Genomic DNA, 22,989 nt, shown 5'->3' with positions numbered 1-22,989 from the left:
TTAAATCTGTCAGCTGTTTCAGAGTACAGAGGATTTCTATGATTGTGAAAACAAACTCACACCCTGCATACTATCAGCACCCCCCCCACCCTCTTCTTTCTTGAATGTCATTGAAAACAAAGTGATTCTCAGAAATGGAATTTGCATTCCAGGCTCTGAGCCAGGGATAATTTAAATAGACAAGTTACACACTAATGAAAATGGGGTTTTATCCTGGAAACTGTGGGACCCTCCAAGTCCAGTTAGATGAACAGCACAGCTCACGATAAAGGGCGTGTTTGCAAGAGCGTATAGGGGCTTTGCTTTTTCAAACATCATGAATTTACTTTGGGTCACTTTTAGTGAAGCAAACAGCAGCTGTGACATGGAGGCTTCGTTCCCTGCATGTACATACTGCCGTCACTTAAGAGTTACTAGGCTCGTCAATCAATCCTCTGTCTCCTCCTGTCGAGTCACCTAGCAACAGGCACTGTGTACCGCAAAACAAGTACGGTTAAGGAGAGCTAATCGCAGATCAGCGTGTGGCAGAATACCCTCCTCATGAGCAAAGTCACACTGCTTCTATTCAAACTAGAGGCCATGACTGATGGCCTTATTACCTCCAGTGTAGGTTTGTTTATTTGGCTTTAAGCTATACCTCAGTTAAAAGGAATCAGGTCCATAAAGCAGCCCGACTCCAAAAAAAGTCACATGCTTTGTCACCAACATGGCTTTTTTTTTTTTTTTTTTGGTAGTTGATTGGCATCAAAATCAAACTATTTGCTGTCTGCATTTAATGCACATTTGAAGTTAATAAAACCATCCCATGGCAAGAGAACTTTAAAAGTTCCCAGAGATTCATTCCATTGATGGTGCAAAAGTCTTAGAAGTCAAATAGATTGACTTAGAACTAAATGGCAGTCAGTGATATAAGTGGAAAAAAAATCACTGAACTGGTCATTCAGGAGATCTGGCTCTGTGAGATCCGCTGCTAATTCTGACCTTGGGTGAGTGGTGTCACCAGTCTGGGGCTGCAGTTCCCCCTCATCAGTAAATGAGTGCTTTGATTAGGCGGTGGTTTCCCCACTCTGTTCCAAGGATCCTCCTGACAAGCTAATGAAGAGGGCTGAGCGGGGTGAGGACCTGCTTCTACTCAATTAGCTAGAATTCTACCCACTGAATATTTCATGATATTTTGTTCAGGAGAAAGACAAACAAACAAAAAGGAGATGGACTCTAGCTCTAAAAAAATAGCATTTGCCAACCACAGTGCAACATAATTATCTGCTTGGGTGTCTGTGGTATTAAAGGAAGGCTGTTGCCATGACTTGGAGCCTACTGTACACCTGAACCAACCAGCTCTGCTCTCAGTGCTCTGGTTGGCTTCACCCAGTTATTTCAGAGCTGTCATCTGGAGACTGTTCTCATTGATTTATCAGAACTGAGGATCCCTTCTCCCACACTCCCTGTGAAAGTTATTCAACTTCCAACTGCAGGTAATTTTTTTTTTTGGAATAAAGTAAGCAGAAAGTAAATTTACTACTTAACCAATGGGATCTGCACTGTATATTTTATTTCGATTCTTTAAATATAAAAAAATACCTTTTCCCATCTCATGAGGACAATAAACTATGATTTCACTCTCACAGTGGTTTACTTAAAGTACATCACGAGGTGATTGCTGACAAAGTAACGAGAGGACCCCTCTGACTCAATGCACAGTGCACCTGTGCTTTCTTGCTCTTCTCCCGTGTCAAACAGCCGTCCTCTGCATGGTTTTTGATAATAACTTTAGTACATTGTGGGTGATATAGAGCAGTTTTGCATTCATCCCTCCATCTTCACCTGGCTGTGAAACCCTTGACAAAATTATTTTAATAATGCAAATAAATTTGGAGCGTGACTTTTGCTTTCAATTCTGCACTTGGTTATGAATCCTTGAATCATATTAAGACACAATTCATGAAGTTTTTTTTAAAACACTTTGAATCAATATGCAATTTTGCTAAAATAGTATGTGTCCTCTTTTATTGTCCTCTAACACTCATTGATTGTTACAAGCTAATATGAGAAAATTACATACAAAGTATGTATTTAATATAGAGGGTTTGAGACGAAAGTTTAAGGAGAAAATATCTCAAGAGAAATGCAATAGATATTACCATTACTTCCACAGTGCCTGCTATGACTCTTTTCTAAATAGAAAAATGAATAACACTACAAAGAGGACTAAATTTTCAGCATCTTTTCATCAGGTTTCCTTGGGTTTGCTGCAGTTTTGTTTTATTGAAATAAGAATAAATTTTAGGAAGCATTTATGGAAACAAGGCACATGTGGCCATGTGGAAAGGACCAACAATTGTAACACATCAGTATTTATGATTCTATGTGCATTGATAAAACATCACAGGGTTTGCAAATCAAAAAAGAGGAATATATTCTACATTAGAGGAAGTGAGTATGTGTCCAACTGAGTTGATATCTGATTTTGGTGAACTAGAAATTAGTGCAACTTAACAAAACTGCTCACCCACACTTTGTGTTAAGAGTGTGATTTGGAAGAAGGTTTTTCAAATCTCTCTATATATTCCAGGCATAGATATTACTGAAGAAGAAACAAAAAAACTATTTTTTTCTTGTTCATCTTCATTCTTGATTAATCACATACATTAATTTAATATCTTACCTCTCCTCGGTTCTCTTGGAGGTGTCACTGAATAACTGATTTTAGTTCCCAGAGAACTGTGGTCACTCAAGATTTTCATTCTGTTTAAATCTTTTGAATGCAGTCCTCTCTCAAATGTATTAGGCATTTGCCATAAAACATTGAATGCTGAAGAATTCTTAAAAGAATGTAATGTTTTATCAGTAACTCAGAGTTGTAATAATGAACATTAATGTGAAGTTATATTAAAATAGTGGTAAATAACATCAACACTTTCTGATATTTAGAAGGCTTTAGTCCTCCACCATAAGCTTCCCAGAAGTTGCTACTTATTTTGAGTATTTTGTCAGTTTTCTTTCTAATTTCTTGGTCACATTTCTAATAATCAGATAGCCAGGTGTCACTTCTTGTTTGTCTTAATGTAATTGTCTATGTTATGCCTATTTTTTATATTTCTTTTTTCCATTTTTAAAATCTTTCTTATGTTTTCTTTCTAATCTGTGTGTTTAGAATATAGATAACTGCTCTTTAGAGACTGTATTAAGAGAATCATATTTCTAGAATTAATAGTCAATAGGCACTCCAATAATTAAAGTGCGAGTTCAACACAAAGGCAGATTCACTATTATTATTCATTATTCTGATTTCTAATATAAAATAACTGCACAGGAGAAAGTAACTCTGGATGTTAACCTGAAGAAGTTTACATTATTTTTGCATACAGGTTAATGATACCCATTTTGCTGTTCCAAAAACATTTTGTCTTCATCTTTGTTTCCCTGATGGTCTGGGTAGTTAACATGTCTGATAACTGAATTTCAAATTGAGTAAAATTATATAAAAGCCAATTTAGTTTGATAATCAAAATTAAAAGTATGGAGACGGTAGACAATAAGACTATGAAAGAAAGAATAGCTGATTGTTTTTATTTGCCTATTTGTTTGAGAATGGAATAGTTCTCCATGAGACTCACAGAAATCAGTGACAATGAGGCAATATCCATTTTCTATAGACTAATTGTTAAAGCTAATTAAAAAGTAAAAAAAAAATCCATCAATGATAGATAACAAGTAGCCAAGAATAAAATAAGTTAGAATAAGTTTAAATGCTACCTTGTTGCTGCAATTTGTAATCAGTTTTTCCTGAAGCCTTTACTAGAATTTGTGCTTACAGAACTTCTTATGTTTAAAATGCTTCTGTCCATTATCTCAGGTTCCAAATTTGAAAGATTTCCTCACATTTATAGATTCATGATGTAAATTCACTTAAAAGGTTAAGTTTGAGATTAAGTTTGAGATACCTAGGAGGCTTGGGCTCCTACATCCCTTAACTACTCTGTGTTTCCTATGATTTTAGAGCAGTGATTCTTAAACTCCACTGTGTCCAAGAATCCCCAATGGAACTTGTTTTTAAAAAGTAGATTTACAGGATTTTCCCCAGATATTCTGATTCAGTAGGCCAGGTAGGACTCAGAAATAATTTTAAATAAGCACCCCTGTGATTTGGTTTTATGTGGATTCAGGTCTTCATCTGGGAGTTGGAAATTGTTAAGTAGAAAGTGCACATGGTAATCATTTGCAGATAATACATCCTCTTGAGTACATTAACCTCTGTTTACTATAAAACCCATGCACACTGTTTATAAAGCATCCAGAAAACATTACCAATATTTTATTCAAAGGAGTAATAAGCATTTAAAATAGTATTTAACTTAATAAAACAAATATTTGAAAGGGGTAGACTAATCAGATTTCTTAACTATAGATTATATGGGAAATCTGTTCTTTATTTTGTTGTTGATTTTTCTACTCTAAGTAAGTGAATTATTTTTCTATGAACCAAATCACAAACATCCATTTTCTTCTTCCACGGGTACTTAAAATCTTTCTCTACTTAACTTTAGAGCAACCATCTAAACCTGAAATTGTAAGCAAAGCCCCATTTCTCGAAACAGAGCAGCTGAAAAAGGTAAGAACTTGTTTTGATTAATAACCTTTACTTAGCCTGGTGTTGAATGCTTTCTCCTGGCCTCAGATGCCAGGACAAATTTGATAGACTTTGCCCTGTGGAGTTGACAGTGTTCCAGGTGCCAGTCAGAAAGTCTGCACAAGGTAGAGTGATGGCATAGACGAAGGTGTTGTCATTTCTGAAGGGAGAGGCGGGAGGAAAGAGTGAAAAAGGCATAGGTCTTTCTTGTTTGAATGAACTGAATAACAGATGAGTAGATTCTCTCTAGACCCAAGGTAGAAAGGGCTTTCCAACAATATGAAATAATTTGATGTAAAAGAAAATGGCATTTGGGAAACATTCCATTATTTGCATTGCTGGATTTGGGGGTGTTCAGCCAGTGGGCAAGTGAGCGCAGTAAGAGATAAATCTGGAGAGTTAAAGAAAGGCTGGATTATGACAAACCGTCTGTCATATGTAATGTGTGGTCTTACTCTTATGGACAAATTAAACTACTGAAAAGTTGAAGTAAAGGGATAAGGTTAGATTTGAACAATCACAGTAGCAGAGGTTTGAAGGAAGTCTGTATTGAAGGAGGGATAAAACTGGAGTCCTATACAGGAGCACATCCCTTGATTAATCATCTTGTTTTCACTAGCTAAAATACCCAAATTTTCCTCAGTTGGGAGAAAAGGCAGATTCAGAGTTCTTTGAATCAGATTAAATTTGACTGCATAATATTATTTGATAAACACTAACAATTAAAAACACCTGTGAAGGAAAGTGGTGGGTACTATAGAGCGTGGTAAGTCTGTGTTGTCTGAAATATACACAGCATGAAGCTGGAGAAGCAGCCCCATTTTAACACCATTAATGATTCTTGCATACACAGATTCGCAGACCAAGGTAATAGCCAATGTTAATGTAGTTATGTTATTTAGTTAATGTTAAAAACAAATACTGTTGAAATGAATTTGGTAATGCTTTTAAATGAATGTGACTTTATTTATGGTGGCAGCATCTATTGCATCTGTTTTAAAATGGACAAGACCATGATTTTAAGTACAAGACATTGTTTTTATACAAGAGTCTTTAGTCAGTGCTTGGAAAATGAATGGATCAGGGAACCACTGGAATAACTGCATCACTTGAGGAGCCTGGGGCTTTGAAATGGACAACCCCTGATGGAACCAAAGTTGTAATATTATCTCTTTATTTTGCAGTTGGGTGAGTGCATTTCAAAAGACAGTTATCCAGATGGCAACATCACGTGGTACAGGAATGGAAAAGTGCTGCAACCCGTTGAAGGAGGTGAGCAGGAAGTGGGCAATAAACTCAGATGACCTGTTTTGACTTTCTCTTGTCTAAGCATTCCTTAGACTATCCTGAGTCTAAATGTGTGGCCCTCTTTTGATCTATGACTCTATACTTTGTTACTTTAAGTATCCATTAAATCATTAAAGGATTGAAAAAAAAAACACCGTTTTAGACCTTGTGCAGAAGAATCAAGAGCAGAGCAAATTATTTCTATATATGGTATGTTCTAGAAGTTAATTAAAGTGAGTGAGAGGTAGAATTCCAGGATTCTATTTCTGTCCATGTCTCTGATTCATGCTTTTGAAAAGACATCTACCTCACTACATGTCAATTTTCCCTCCTGTTAAATACAGTAAGGACAAAACCACTTCTCAAAGTTGTTGTGACATTTCATTAAGGGCTGTGATTTTCCGATGAAAGGTCCTACCGTTAGTGTTCTTTATTTTCTTCAGCGGCGGTCATAATTTTTAAAAAGCAAATGGACCCAGTAACTCAGCTCTATACCATGACTTCATCTCTGGAATACAAGGCAACCAAGGCTGACATACAAATGCCATTCACCTGCTCTGTGACATATTATGGACCGACTGGCCAGAAAACAGTTTACTCTGATCAAGCAGTCTTTGATATTTACTGTAAGTAACTCAATATATAATCATGCGATTTTAATGTATTAGAAAAAAATATTCAAATGCTATTTTAAGTCCTAATCCAAAAGCTCTTTGGAATCTACTTCCAAACACCCATCCCTATTCCATGGTACCCAAATAATCTCTTCCTCTGCAAGACCTATAGAAAAAATACCTACCCAACTTATATATTTCACTCTCTACTTTGCTATTTATAATCATCTCTTCTGTATTCCTCTAGACACTAAGTTCCTTAAACACAAGATTTCTAACTTAGTCTGATTTCTTCTGGTGGTCCTCAGCCCTGGCATGTAGCCATGGATTTTGTAGGAGTCTAAAATGCCATCTGATGGTTTTCTGAATGAATGACAGATGAATAGAGGCTTATGACTGGATGGTTTTCTAGATATAGGATTTCCATTTTAATAAACAGATTTAGTTTAATAATGAGATCAATTCCACAAGTTAAATAGAATGTTGAATTCCAACATGTTTTGATTAACTTTATTTCATAGGCTTGAAACATAGAATATTAGATGACAGAGGAACTTTCTTGATCATCTGATCTAACTCCATTATTTTACTTAGCAGTAAAGTGAGACCTAGAGACTTGCCCTAAATTAGCTGCAGCAAGCGGATTAGAGTCCTTTTCTCCAATGCTATGCTCTTTCCTGTAAGACAGGAGGCAAGATAACAAAATGACTAAGAGCAAAGATGCTGGCAACTCAGTCCCAGTGCTGTCTGTTGCTATGTGTTTCTAGAAAAGAATCTTAACTCCTCTTGGTCTCAGTTTTCTTATTTTGAAATAGGAAAAATGTAATACTTAACTCATGATGTTGTTATGGAGATTAAGTGAAATAAAAAATCTAAAATAGCACAACATATAGCACATTAAATGCTTGTTATTAAGTACTATTGTCATTACTATTATATAATCACTATTACTCCATAAACAGATAACTAGAGATATCTTTTGGGGAAAGATACAAGGAAATTTTATTATTATTAGTTTTTAATGAATCAAAAATTCTCACAGTCCTGCCATATGTTGTAGAATGACCCAGTACTTCTACATCTATTTGAGAGAAAGAATAGAAATGCCCATTGAGCCTTCAAAGGGTTTTATCTCAGCTACATATCTACTTTGGTTCCATAAAGTACAGAGCCTATGTAAGAGGAAAACTGAAATTCCATTTGCCCTAACAATCATGGGTTGTTTTGTCTTACACGTTGTCAATAAGTTTCAACTTGATTTAAAAGCAAGGATTTAGAGGATTTCATCATGTACAGCTTATCTAAAATCAAACTATTATTTCTGTATGTGAAAGCAGAATCCTGTCTGTTCAAAAATATTCAGTTGAAAATAAACTATTCTGGTGTACGTACAGGAGTACAAGATAGGAAAGAACATCAAGATGAGTGAAAAGGATTGGGAAACTGGCTTAAGGAAGAATGAGAATGTATGTGAGCATCAGACATGGGGAGACAGACAGTTGGAAGTGTCCTTGGATGAATAAGAAAGAAATGATTTTCCTGTGACTGGCTGTGTAGGGCACATTTGGCACAGCTTTTGAGAAGGCACAATGTATGTAGTGCTAGGCTTCATGACAGAGACCTAAAAGTGTTTAAGACATAGTCTGACATTTAAGGGGTTTATTATTCCAATAGAGAAGTAAGACACACGTATCAGAAGGAAATTGTCACTGCATGGTTGCAAGTGGTAGGTGCCACAGGCACTCAGTGAACAGTCCTAAAAACTCAGGTGTCCAAGGACAGTGACTCCCAGACTTCAGTGTGTGTGAGACTCACCTGGAGGACATGTTAGAACATAGATTACTGGACCCAGCTCTAAGTGTTCTCATACAGTAGGTGTGGGGAGGGGCCCAATACTTTGCATTTATACCAGGCTCCTTGGTGATGCTAATGCTGATCATCTGAGGACCACGCTTGGAGAACCACTGTCCTAGGATGACTTCAGAGAAGAGAAGGAGGAGCTAAATGGAAAGTACATTCAAGAAGAAGGAATTTGATCAGTTCATCTTGGGAAAGCCTGAAAAAGATGCACTGGTCCACTCCTCCCTTACCATATCCAATCAGTAATGAAGTTGTTTAGAATCTACCACTTCCACCGCTGTGTTGACCTGATTCTGCCTTCTGACCCTGCCTGAGATTATGCCACCATTCCTCATGGCCAGTATTTTTGCAGCAATTTCCGAAAGAGTATTCCTGTCTGTTCACACCAAACTGCCCTGCCAGCTGTTGCTAGAAACATCTTTCTAAAGCACAGATGTGAACATGTTACTGCTGTGATCAAAACTCATCAGTGACTCCCCAGATATCTCAGGTTTATCTTTACATTTCCGATTTCAATATGCCTTGAGTCCGCTGTAGCCGTGGTCCCGACCAGTCCCAGCCTTCATCCCTTCAGTGCCTTCTATAGTCTGTCCTGGTTCCAGGGTCCTCCTGTAGAATACGATGTACGTGCCTGGCCATGTCCTGTCACTGTCTTACCTTTATTATCCAGCAAATGCCTCCTTATTCTTCAAAACCCAGCTCCAGGGCCAATTCCTACTGAAATCTTCCCAGTCTGGTGGGTCTGTGAGCGATTTCTATGCTTATACATCTTATGCAGTTTTTGCATTGGTACAGTCTTAATTGTTAAGTTTTATGTCATCATAAATAAACCGGAAGTTCACTGAGGGCAGGGAATGCACTGTTTTCAACTTTATAACTCCTGCACTTAGTGCCCACACAAAACAAATATTAGCCAAACAGATAAATAAATGAGTGGCAAGAGGATTAAATGGAGAGATGGGAGAAAGAAAAACTGAGTAGACTATTTGTGTGATTATGTACTGGGTATGAATATATAGAGTAGTGAGATAGAAGACTCACCTGAACTTGGTTCAAGGCAATCGTGGACACCAGGTTAAATGTTTATTTCAATTTATACATGCTGGGAATGCATGAAGATTTTAAAATATCATTCTAATGCTCAAAGCCTACTTCAAAAACTGATTTGGAGAAAATATATATGAAGAAGTAGAAAAGAGAAAGCCTCAAGGTGAAGGACCAATTGAAGTCTGATGGCAATGTTTCAGGTTTGGATTAATTAGAGCCTGCGCTAGGGAAGTGTTAGTGGGAATAGAAGGGGAGAACCAGATGTATGAAGTATAAGGATTAATCATTAAGGCTGGGTGACTGAGTGGATAAGAGAGGGCAAAGGAGAACGCCAGAGGAACTGGCAGAATGATGATATACTGATAGACAGAGTAAAATTCAAAGTCAGGGGCAAAGTGAGAGCAAGAGATCATTAGTGTTGTTGGAGGCATTATTAGTGGGCATCCAGAAAGTTACTGTTTAAACTCAAATGTGTTACATTAACCCTCTGATTTCAGTTTGGTTCTTTAACTCTCCAATATAGAGCAGAGCCTATCGAAAGAGGGGCACAGAGAAGGGGAGTTTTGAAATAAAGCAGGACGTCAGACCAATGATGACTCCTCTCTATTCTGGTGTCAGCTCTAGTTAGAGATGTGTGGCAGTGATGTGCAGCAGACCATGCTAGCAAGGAAGGACCATGGGAAAGGGAGGGAGGCCTCGAAAGGGAAGGTCAGCGGGGGACCGAAAACAAACTTTATTTTTACTTTCCAACTTTACTGGAAACTGCCAGTCAGGGAACTGCCTCAGGCAAATTCAGAAAAATGAACAACAAATATATTAAACCAATCACTGTTTAGCCTCAGAACATTCTGGGCAAATATTCAGAGATGCCCAAGCATGGAGAAAAGTCAAAGAAGCAATCTATAACAACCCTTTGAGGGTTTTTTCTGCACTTTAATCTTAGAAAGGTAAGTATATGATTGAAAGAGATAGAAAAAAGCCTCAAAAATCTACCACTTATTTGTCTTGCTTTATTAGCTAATAGCAAAATAAGTCTTCCTAGATGGATTATTTTTAGTGCTGCCAGTTTGGAAATATAGACACATGCCTCAATAATTATTAAGCCTTATGGAAAAGGTTCTCCGAAATAAACCTTTGTCATTGTATGGTTTCGAAATTCATTGTTCATTGTATCATCCAGCTGCATAACAAGTGGATACATTAGAAAGTGGGTCATTTATAACTGCCAACACCACCTCCTTTTATTTCCTGTTTGCTAGACCCGGTCCACTGTATCCAGCCTTTAATTTCTTTAGCATTCTACTGTTGCACAGTCGCCTCCACCAAAGAATACCTGTTAGCCCTATTTTCTCCATAAAAATGACCAAAATGGAATAAAAGTGGCATCTTGGATCCAATGAAGAGAAAAGAATTACAATACATTTACAGTTCTGTTGATTGTGTTAAAGGTCTCTCTCAGTTCGTGGGATACATCTTTTTGAAAGCAGATCTACTCTTCTGCATGCCAAACATCTTGCTGGTATTGTTTGGTTCATGTCCCTCTTTCTTTAATGCAAGGCATTCTTGTGCAATATGAGTACAGGGGTGCCTAATAATTTTAACTACTTTGCGAGCTGCTCCAGTCTTTCCAAACTGTAAGATACATATAATATAGTTAAATGCCCTTGTAATGAGATTATACAGTGGAACCCTTCCTACTGTTCTTTTACACATAAAATAATTAGGGTCATTCCTACTTTAGGTAAAGACATTTTGCTAAGAAAAAATTGATTTTTATGTAACAGGATCTCTTTGTAGTTTGCTCTAACCAAGATTAGTACTTGTTATAGCAAGTAGCTATTAACTTCAATCCTTCTATAAAAAGATACATTTAAGTAATTACCATTACTACCTTCTTGAGAAAATTGTGTATAATTTAGTCATTTACATTGTATGCACAGAATAATTGGGTACCTGATGAAAATTGTTAACTTGCGTCTGTGCCTCTTGCAGATCCTACCGAGCAGGTGACAATACAAGTGCTGCCACCAAAAAATGCCATCAAAGAAGGGGACAACATCACTCTTAAGTGCTTAGGAAATGGTAACCCTCCTCCTGAGGAGTTTTTGTTTTACTTACCAGTAAGTGCTTCAGGATTATTACTTGAGCTAGACTACTCTCACTCTGTCCTGTTGTCTGGCAGCTGACTTGACATTAAGAATTGTAGGTACTTGGGCAGCTTAAGTGAGAAAGGATGTTATTCTTGGAACCAAAGGGCACATGTGGAATGTCCTTTGAAGGTTTTTTTGGCACCTGCCAGTGCTCTTTCCCTTTTTCTCAGTGTTAAGTGAGATCAGGGACAAAGAGGAAAAGAGCTGATCACAGGAAACCATAATGGTAGAAACTTGAGGTCTCATTATCCCAATGAACTATAAGACTGCTCTTCGGAAGCAGGCAAGTATAAAATGAAGAATGATGACAGCAAATGGTCTGATGTGGATTCTAAATATACCCACAGTGCCTTCGTGAACACATCCCTGAACCTCTGATCTAGGGACATTTCTGTTGTAGATTATGTTCAGCTTGATAGAATAAAGCGACAGGCTGTATCTTACCATCATATGTGGTCTGAAAGAGCCAGTTTCTTAACTTTTATCAATGTCATAGCTGGAAGAAATGATGTCTAGAGAATAATTTGGAAAATTCCTCTAGGATCTGTTCTAGATGTCACAGTGCTGTGGAGCCAGACAAGGAGAGAGCTCTGTCTGAGGGCACTTGCTTGCTCCCCACAGCCTCCCGGGTGTGTGGTTGACATCACCCTCCACTGAGAGAAGCCATGTACATCTCTATACTGCATTGACCACAGGGATCTGTTCACAGATGTTCCCCCACCCCTGCACTGCTCAGTAATGTTTAAGAATATTATCCACTGCATCGCTCAGAAGACTACTCTAAGTGATTCTTTTATACTTAAATGTTGACAGAAAACTTTGTTTCCCTTAATAAATTGACATATTGTTTTTGTCTAATATGCAAATGAAAATTTGAAAATCATTTTATTTCCACTTGGTTATCAGGGATGACAGAGCCAAATATGTGCCTTAGTTTTAGCAACAATTACCTTTTTTGTTAATATATACTCCTGTCTAATCTATATACTTTTTATTCTTAGTTATTAATTCTTTTCTTTTTTCTCTTTTTTTTCCTCTCTTTCTTTCTCCCTCCCTCCCGTCCTTCCTCCCTTCCTTCCTTCCTCCCCTCCTTCCTTCTTTTCTTTTATTTGGATATATGGTATGTTTTCTTTTCAGGTGCCTCAATTCTTTTTGTCAAATTAAGCAAGGGATAAATATAAAAAAAGAAATATTACACATTTTTTTTAAATCTGCTTTAACACTCAAACACAAGCCATACTGTCAATAAAATAGATGTCATCAATACAATGTAAATTAGTGTCTCAATTTCCTTAGAACCAAAATGTCAATTATTTTTTCCAGGAATCAGTTAATATAATCTCTACTCTCATTTGTCCAATCGACGAAACACATTCCCTTTTTTTTTTCTTATCTGAGAAAATGCCATTTTCATCAAGAACTACATCTGTTCTTATTGTAGCTACCAAGTGTAATCATCTGACATTTTGCTTCTATCAAAAGGGACAGCCCGAAGGAATAAGAAGTTCAAACACTTACACATTGACAGATGTGCGGCGCAATGCAACAGGAGACTACAAATGCTCCCTGATAGACAAAAAAAGCATGATTGCTTCAACAGCCATCACAGTTCACTGTAAGTCACTTGATTCTTCATTGCCAACTTCACTTTAAAGGCCTCTCGTGGTCTAACTTGGGCTACTTTTTCAAATAAATTGCAGCTAGTGTTTTTCTTAAATAATATGATTTCAATAGACTTACTAAAAAGCATTAGAGCAAACCCAACTTTAGTCCAGATTTGCACTGCAATATTGAAATCTTGCATGAATCTAATAACTGCAACTTCTGGCAGCAATAAACCTCCATCTTCTTTCTGAATGTCTTCAGTGTGTGGTATCAACAAAATATTCACATGCAGCTTAAAGAAATAACTCATATTTTAAGAAAGTATTTAGCTATTCTTGAAGCTTACCAGGTTTGCATTTAGCCCAGAAATTGTAGATTAAGTATCTTTTTTACTTCTAATTACAGAAGACTATTAACACCGAAACCTGATAACAAAAAGTTACTGTAGACTCAGCTTTTGGAGGAGGAGATAGATACCATTAAAAGTCATGTGTTGGCTTCTGTATAGACAGATAGAAAATTTCTGAAAACAGAATCTCTTCAGAATCACCCTGAACATACCTTTCAACCCACTTTTATTCTCCAGATACTCCAAAAGTTATATTTACTCCCATGGACAGAAAAAAAATATACATCGAAAACAGATACTTTACTTAAGTTCCTTATTTGGTAGTTGCTGGCAGTTTCCTGGATGTACCTGATGCATTGTGGAAATGGGGAACTAATTTGAACTGCTCCCTGGTGACACTAGAATACGCAGAGTGCTATGAGCAAATGTCAGTCTTGCTTGGAGCTATAGGACAAATTTCTAATAAGTCCTTTGCACCTAACCACACCTCTAGACATGATCCATTACAATAAGGTTTCTCTAGACATGATCCACTACAATTCCATTGAATATGGGGGTTGGTTTGTTTCAAAATTGAAAGAGATGTTAGAAACTATTCTGAGGAAGTGGTTCTAATTCTGCCCATAGTGCTTGGAAAACATGCAGGATAGGAGCTAAAACTTTGAAGGAGATGCGAGGAGGTGCACTGGGGAGTAGAGCAACCAGATGGTGCTTTTGAGTGTCTGATGTTGGGAGGACACCCTGGGGAGCCCCATGGTGACAGTGGACTGTTAAGAAATATTCACAGCCAGGCTGTTTCTCTGTTTGCTCCATATTCATGTTGAACAGATCTGAGGGTGTCTGCCATCAGGGGCTAGTTAGAGAGAAAGCAGTGACCTCTCAGGGTAACAACTGTGCTCCTTTTCCTCTGAGGACTAGTCATCAGTCATGGGACCATTTATCTGGTCTATTTCATGGGGAAAAAAGTGAAGTGAGGGAATAATATAACCAGCAGATAGAATTGCGTGTGGAATAACTTTCTGATATCATTGTTCATAAGATCTTTGAGCCAATAATCCAGTGCTTAGAGGTAGTATGATAAGCTTGTGGTTAAGAGATGCTAGCTATTCAGGGCCCTAAAGGAAGAGGGCTCTCATTTGTGCCACCTGTGTATCAGGCATGGTGGGAGATAGCAGAAGAATAAGACAAAGAACTTGGCTGAAGCTTCGTAGTACCTCAATGAACTGTTGTGATAAAAAAAAAATTAAACCAAAGCATGTTTAATTGAATTTCAGTGCATTTAATTGGATTTAAATACATCCTGGTAACACTGGGCTCTGAGGCCTATGTCACTCTTTAAAACCTGGAATAAGTATTGCAGGTAAAACAAGATCTTACTCTAAATTACATGAAATGAAAACATAAAAATCCACTTTTGCCGATTTATCCTTGATCATGTGTTTGTTTTCTAAAAACAAGATTAGTTTCCTTTCCACAGATGACTAAAGGGAGTAGGTAGAGAAAAACCAACTGGTACTTGCACATGTTAGCAGAGCAGTCCTCTCACCACACGTTCAGCCCGCAGACTCAGAGCTGCTGACCGGGGTCTGCCAGTCCTCTGCCAGTTTACCCTCATGTAGATTCTTTCTCACTGGCAAGTTAACTCTCCAACCAATAAAAGCTTTCACTGGCCTTAAATAGAATTTTCACCTAAATATAATTCAATCAAATCTTTTGAGGAAACGCCACGTTTCTATGTAATGATGCATATTTTAATATTAATGAGAAACCCGCTTCTTCCCTTCATCCATCCAACAGTAGTTTTTGAGGGCCTACAATGTGGCAGGCACTGTGGAGACACAGTGACAACTCAAGTCATAGTCCCTACCCTCATGATGCTGACAGCCTAGCAGAGAGAAAGAACATTAAAAATAATGTTGCAGACAATCAACAAACTGCCATTGTAACATAAAACCAAGGGGAAGCACAGGGTGCGACAGCAAATCCCCACTGCCATAGGATAAAGTCCCAACTCTTAGTAAGGCAACCGCCAGCCTGTATAGTCTGGCCTTTATTACTTGTATCGGTTTATCTTCCTTGTGCTCTAACCATTCACACCAGATTGCTCACCTTTGTGAAATCTGCCACGCGCTCTCATCTCTTTGCCTTTGCTTACGTGGAGAAGTTCTCCTGACATCTCCTCTTATCCAAGCCCTTCTTAACCCTTAGGAGCCACAGACAAATGGTGCCTCCCTTACAGAGCCTTCATTGCTGCCCTGAAACCCAGCCTGCACTCCCATAAGCCCTTGTTCATACCTCTTGTCTGTAGCCCTTCCTCTAGCTTTTCAGCAGACATTTACTGAGTTCCTGATCTATAGCACATTCGCTGCGAGGTGCTGATTTCATGCTGCTGCGTAGTATTGTCACATAGTTAAGTGCGTGTTACCGCTACCTCAGATTATAAATTGTAGGCTCGTTATTCATCTCCTGTCAGTGCTTGGGACATAGTTGTACAATAGGTGTTTGTTCTATTAAACTGAACTCTCCTCATATAGATCATACTATGACAGTAAGATTTTTATAGAAATTACTTTCCATCTGAAAGATTATACCTCCTTAGATATGTTTATATTCTGTTTTTTTTAAGTGATTATCTGCTGACAGTGTACTTAACAATAAATCTGACTTAAAATTTCAACTGCATGAGAAATGGGATAGCATTTTTGAAAAATATCTAGCTGCTATAGTCAGTTCTCTCTGAAGAAACACAGAGACTACTTCATGGTTTTCCAGTTTATCACCTGCTGTCTAAATAGACTTGATTTTCCTGTAGTATGCCTTATCAACTCTTTTTATAATATTTACCTAGTCATCATCTTTCTTTATTTTCTTCCAGAAGTGATTTAAGAATTTTTTTCTTAAAGTAATAGACCCCAGGTGAATATTTACATGCAGTCCAAACATCAATCATGGTAACTGCAAATAAATGTATAATCAATTAGACTGACCGTTCACTTGTCCAAAGTGGTCTCAAAGCTGGCTTGAAAAACTAGACTGATTATGCTACAGTTGAGTTATTTCAGTCACATAAATCACTTCTGAATTTCAAGTGCAGTTGGAAGGATTTTTTTTCTTTCATCTTTATTTTTCCTCCAAAATATTTTGCCTGTCTTACTTTCTGGAGTTTGCATTTCAAGCAGATCTTCTGCTTCACAGATTTGGATTTGTCCTTAAACCCAAGTGGGGAAGTGACCAAGCAGATCGGAGATGCCCTGCCTGTGTCATGCACAATATCTGCTAGTAGGAACGCGACTGTGGTATGGATGAAAGTGAGTAATAGTCCCTGATAATACTCCACTGTTTGGACTGATTCCTTTTTAGCTTCTTTTGCATCATGTACTATATCCAAATATGTATATTCATGTGTAGTATGTTTATACACCCATACTCATACTCCATGTATAGTAATACAAATCATATCACGGCAGAATCTTAGAGGTATGCAGTATCGGTATGGCATTCATAATTGATGCTCTGAAACTTCATTTGGGGCATTAATTTAATTATGTGTAGCTACTAAGTAATATTGTCTTGTATGGATATATAGTTATATACTTTAGGGGTTAACAATTTTCAATGTGTTTTGACCTACAGTGTTGTAAACACAATGTTAGTGTGTTTACATGGGACAATTTATTATTCAAAAGAAGCTGAGGAAGAGAAATCAGAAAGCTCATAAGTGACAGAGTGGAAACTTGAGCTCGGGCCTCACCGAGCAGAAATATGCTGTGTTCTAGTCACATAACTTTCTGCCTTTTTACTGAAACTGATCTTAAGTGTCTGAATGTGGGTTCCACTGAAATAGTAGCTCCTCGAAGGTAGGGATCTCTTTTCACCCCTGGGGCATAGTAGAACACCCGGAACATAGTAGGCGCTTAGTCTGTATTTCCTGGGTGAGTGCGTATGGTCTTGTAATCATCTGAAATGTAGGGCATTACCTGGGAACCCATTGCTGTCTTTTTAGAGTGAGAAAGTATGGCTTGGTAATGGGTGATCTGAGACAAGATTATCACCAAAGGGCCTGGCTGTAACTATGTTTCCCTTCACTCAGACTCTTGGCGAGCATATCTAAACACCCAGTCCATTTATTACGGGAACACGGCATGTAACAGAAACACTTAACCAGTGATGTCTTGACAAAACATATACAAACTGCCTGAAATGGGGGTTGACAAGAATTATCTTCATAAATGATTGTGGAGAAATTCATTGCTAGAGTTTCTTCTTGATGAAAGTATAAATGATCTTGTATTGCTTTTTGATCTCTTTTAATGCTGGGTCCTCTGTTACTTGTTAATTTACTCTTAAGCCTCAGTTTCTTACTTCATGTTCTTTTAACCACAGCCTCATCACAACTTCTTATTCAGTCATAATTAAAGTGTCACTCCATGGGGTGCATATTTAACATGATATATTTATAGTAGTTAGTGGTCAGAAGGCTAGACAAATTCTAGGCATAAGAACACTCAGAGTGTGTTTATTATAAAACTAGAGAAACAGTTTACTTGGCTAAACCAATTTGCACATCAGCTGAAGTCACTGTTGTTAATTGAATATCTAATGTCAGTAGTGCTGATCAGTATTGCCCAGCCTTTGGTTAGTTGATGGAAATGGAGAAGAAATCATAGTGGACAAAGAGCACATAATCTCAGAATTGTGTTTAGTTATCTTCTTAGGAGCATTTCAATTCCTGGTAAAACAGCATTATTTTTTGTTTATCAAATGATTTTCATAATTAAATGTTGCATTTCATTTTTTTCATAGAAATTAGGATAATAACCTGTTGTTAAAGGTTTCTTTAAAAAGCATTTTTATCCTAATTGCCATGGCTCTGTAATGGAGCCCCTGTCTTGATAACTGTCTCATATAAAGTGACTTTCAGGTATTTATACCCATCATTGATTATGTAGCACAAGTCTCCAATGTCTGTCAATCCAAGTTCATCTACATTTACTACAAGGAGTAGGTGCTGTCAACAGAGAACTTTACTTAATGTAAACACGTTATATTATTTTACAAATAAAGGAATAAAAATCTCAGAAGTTTACAAATTTGTTCCAAGTTATAAATTCATTAAATGGAAGAATCAGAAATAAAACTCTGTTATGTCTAACTCTCAAAGTACAAAGTAAAAAAGAAATCTATTTTTGAAAGCATCTGAAGTTAAGTAAAAGAAGCTTTCATTTTCATTAGACCCAAAAGAATAATTTCAGACTTAATTATTATATAATAAATACAGTGAGAGTTATAATTGTGCCATGTGAAGTAATTAACTTTTTATTTAATCAGGATAACATCAAGCTTCGATCCAGCCCATCATTTTCTAGTCTCCATTATCAGGATGCTGGAAACTATGTCTGTGAAACTGCTCTGCAGGAGGTTGAAGGACTAAAGAAAAGAGAGTCATTGACTCTGATTGTAGAAGGTAATAAAATACGTGAGCACCAATTCAAATTTTTCTTTGAGAATTTAAAATCTGCTTTCATGATCTGGGTTCCACATCTTCTTTTAATTGTAATGACATTGTAGGAAAACCTCAAATCAAAATGACAAAGAAAACTGATCCCAGTGGACTGTCTAAAACAATAATCTGTCACGTGGAAGGTTTTCCGAAACCAGCTATACAATGGACAATTACTGGCAGCGGAAGCGTCATAAACCAAGCAAGTATTTGTCTTTTTGTTACGTGCTGTGCTTAGTCCAACGTGCGGTTTTATTTACTTACCTAAACTGTAGGCTAGCTTGTTATCAACATGAGATCTACAGTACATTCTCAGAAGAAGCTCTTACTAACTTCCTAATTTTCCCAAAGGAAGACCATGGCTCAAAGAGAGACTTAAAATACTAGGGCCATGGCAAACGGAAGAATCCTTATGTTGTGGTCAATGTCTGTTTTTTAAAGAATATAAATTAGGTGTTGTTCCATGGTCATTAATTACTGAAACTAGAGTGATGAAAACATTATGGTGTACACTTTCCTACCTCATGAACTTCCACATCTGAACATAAGTGGCCTCACTTATACTTTGCTCACTTATACACATTAAGGGACATTTAATCCTGAAACTGGGCTCTGGGGTGTGGGGAAGAACATAGTCACTGTGAACATATGGTCTGACTGGTGTGTGCCAGGGCCCAGGCCAGAGTAAGGCTAGCCAAATATGCAGTGTCTAGGATGGTTCCTGCTGAACAAAGTATGCATGAACCAAACAGTAATATTTGTACCTCTGTCACAACATTTTAGTGGTAGTAAAGGGCTAAGAACTCATGAACACTACCAGTAATTTTCTTTTTGACAAAAAAAAAAAAAGAAAAAGAAAAAGAAAAAGAAAAAAATGAGAATCTGGCCTATAACTAACTGTTCAGAGCTGTAATCCCATTAAATTGCTGGTCAATAAAAAAGTTGTGGTATATATATACAACGGAATACTACTCAGCAATTTAAAAAAATAAAATAATACCATTTGCAGCAACATGGATGGAACTAGAGATCATCATTCTAAGAGAAGTAAGCCAGAAAGAGAAAGAAAAATGCCATATGATATCACTCATATGTAGAACTGAAAAAAACAAAAAAAGACACTAATGAACTCATCTACAAAACAGAAACAGACTCGCAGACATAGTAAACAATCTTATGGTTACTGGGGGTAAAGGGGTGGGAAGGGAAAAATTGGGGAGTTTGAGATTTGCAAATATTAGCCTAGTGGCTATATAAAACTAGATTTAAAATAACAAATTTCTTCTCTATAGCACAGGAAACTATATTCAATATCTTGTAATAACCTTTAATGAAAAAGAGTATGAAAATGAATATATGTATGTATGTGCATGACTGGGACATCATGCAGTACACCAGAGACTGACATATTGTAACTGACTATACTTCAATAAAAAGAAAAAGGAAAAAAATTGCCAATCAGCTCAGGGTACTGACATACTTATTAATTCCATTTTCCCTACAACAGTCTTCATGACCTTATTCTCAGTGGAGCCACTTAAAAACTCTTCAGGAACACCTAGAGGTGCCATTTGGTTATTTGAATCTTCTGTGCTGCCTTCTTCCCAGCTTTGGACCCAGTTGATATCTGAGAAGTCATGCCTAAACCAGAGTTGCAATTTCAAGTTAAAATGCCCACTCTTTCTCTGTCCAGGGAAGTTGGGCCACTGGTCCAGCTTATACAGTGCAGCTTTGCAGAGCAAGGTGAATTTTGGCTCTTTCACCTATGGGTGGGGAGATGTATTTGCATAACTCCAGGGATGGAAGGTCCCCAAAGGAGTGGACACACCTGAAGCAAATGCCTCCTGATTTGGTCATGTGTGATGGGGACACACAAGCCACAGAACATGCATGAGCAGGGTGAGAAGGCCCCTTAACACCAAGGAAATGCAGTTTTCTTGAGTTAGAATAAAGACCTGAACCACCTGAATTGCTAACAATGTACAGATCTATTTTTTAGCATCAAACATGACTGTTTCTCTTCTCCTCTATTCTTTTTGCTATCTAGTTCAAAGAAGTAATAATTACAGCAAAAGAGAACCTTTTCGTATTGGTAATGAAAACGGAGAAAATAGAAAAATAAATAATCAATCAATGAAAAGATTCAAAGATTTAAAAGGCCATCCTAGAAATGAGCATATATTTTGTAGGGATAAAAGTAACAAAAACAAAAACTCGTGAGAAAGTCATATGAAAAATACTAGTGGAAAGTGGAAAAATGGCAGGTGAACTTACTCTGGATAAAAATAATAATGCCATTCTTCATTGTCAAGGAGAAGGATTGATTCTGGCCCACTAGGTGATATGTTATTTTTCTTGTCCTAGGTTTGTGCTGATCCATCTATAATCTTTTATTTGTTGCCTCCTCAATCACATGGTGAATCTATTATTTCACAACTACTGATACTTCTGCCCCGCCCCTGCCCCGGGTATCCCTAAGCGGGATGCTCTCTCCTGTCCTCAAGGCCTGTACAACGCAGTTGAGGAGAAAGCAGAGGACAATACAGGATGTGGTGCGTGCAATATGACTGAAAAAGGAATGAAAGTGCGTGCTTGCGTTAGTGGAGGTGGGCTGAGGAGTCGAGTCCTGGCGGAGAGATTACAGTGAATTGTCTCTTGGGTTTGCAGGAATTAAATGGCAGTGATTGTCCTCATTAATAGTTCACAAAAGCCGAATGAACTTACCAGTCACTCAAAAAGAACCCATCCTCTGTATTTAACTCAAGAAAATTACGGAAAAAATAGTCCGATTTTTCCCATGGAAAAATCAGGCCTGCCTGTGCACTTAGATATCACGGTTTCAGATAAAGGAATTCACCCCTGCGGTGAAGAACAATGACACAGTTGACAAGTAGAATTGAATTCATAAGTTTATTAGGAGAAAACTGGTGACAAGTTAGTCACTAATTAATTATTTTGAGACAGGTACTACATGCCAAAATATTAACTAACCTGAGCATCTATTTGAAAGAGTTTAATTAATTTAATTATTAGAATTAACAATAGAAGCATAAACAGAAATCCAATTATGGCTTCATTATTCTTTTTCCTCCCTGTTGTAGTTATAAACCTCAGCTGACCTTACCTATAACCTCACGTGTACCCTTGAATGCCAGCTCGCATGACAGAACGCCGCATCTACCCTATTTCACTCACTATTACTCTTTCCCATGTTTTCAGTTCATTTCCATTTCTAAATCTATTTTCCTTTTCTGTTTTCAGACAGAGGAATCTCCTTATATCAATGGCAGGTATTATAGTAAAATTATCATTTCCCCTGAGGAGAATGTTACATTAACTTGCACAGCAGAAAACCAGCTGGAGAGAACAGTAAACTCCTTGAATGTCTCTGCTAGTGAGTATTTCATTTCTGGCATTAAAAAAAAAGTAAGAAAATTTGAAGTTATTCTTCATTAGTTTAAAATCTTCAGTTCCATCTTCCTGTACTGCATTATGGTAAGTTTTATTTATTTATTTTGCATTTGGTATCATCATCATAAGGTTCTTTTCTTTTTTTCCTGGTGTCCATTGTGCAATCCTTGTCTTGACAGTTAAATCATTTCATGTGTTATGAGTCAGAGATTTTATCTTGTACAGGAATATTGCCCAAGATCAACAGAGGATGAGACCTGAGTTCTTATTTAATCCAAGTTTTATGTTCAGAGTATAGATAATTCAAAGAGTATATTAAAACATTTATGTAACAGTTTTAAGTTTGAAAAAATGTTTAATTCCCTTTAACCTACTATTTTGCATTTGAACTCTTTGTAGTATTTATCCTGTTCTTATTTTGTATAGGAATGCCACATGCTTAAAGTCATTCAGCAAATTGATAGCAAAACTGATATTAGAATTTATTAATTCTAGTTTCAAAAGTTGATGCTTTTGAATATTATGTTTGAATCATA

General features: G+C 37.2%; 1 protein-coding gene across 2 annotated transcripts in view; it reads left to right on the top strand.

The window, feature by feature from the left end:
* Window positions 1–22,989, top strand: part of ALCAM (activated leukocyte cell adhesion molecule) — a 184,823-nt gene that overhangs the window by 144,364 nt on the left and 17,470 nt on the right. For both annotated transcript variants that reach the window (XM_031672187.2, XM_006208026.4), the window contains exons 4-12: window positions 4,548–4,612; window positions 5,815–5,902; window positions 6,361–6,543; window positions 11,431–11,558; window positions 13,071–13,203; window positions 16,738–16,850; window positions 18,871–19,006; window positions 19,111–19,244; window positions 22,304–22,436. In XM_031672187.2, the coding sequence (XP_031528047.1) occupies window positions 4,548–4,612; window positions 5,815–5,902; window positions 6,361–6,543; window positions 11,431–11,558; window positions 13,071–13,203; window positions 16,738–16,850; window positions 18,871–19,006; window positions 19,111–19,244; window positions 22,304–22,436 (1,113 nt within the window). The remainder of the gene's footprint in view (window positions 1–4,547; window positions 4,613–5,814; window positions 5,903–6,360; window positions 6,544–11,430; window positions 11,559–13,070; window positions 13,204–16,737; window positions 16,851–18,870; window positions 19,007–19,110; window positions 19,245–22,303; window positions 22,437–22,989) is intronic.

The sequence above is a fragment of the Vicugna pacos genome, chromosome 1 (assembly GCF_048564905.1).
Source record: "Vicugna pacos chromosome 1, VicPac4, whole genome shotgun sequence".
NCBI lineage: Eukaryota > Metazoa > Chordata > Mammalia > Artiodactyla > Camelidae > Vicugna > Vicugna pacos.
This window is presented reverse-complemented; position numbering and strand designations above follow the sequence as displayed.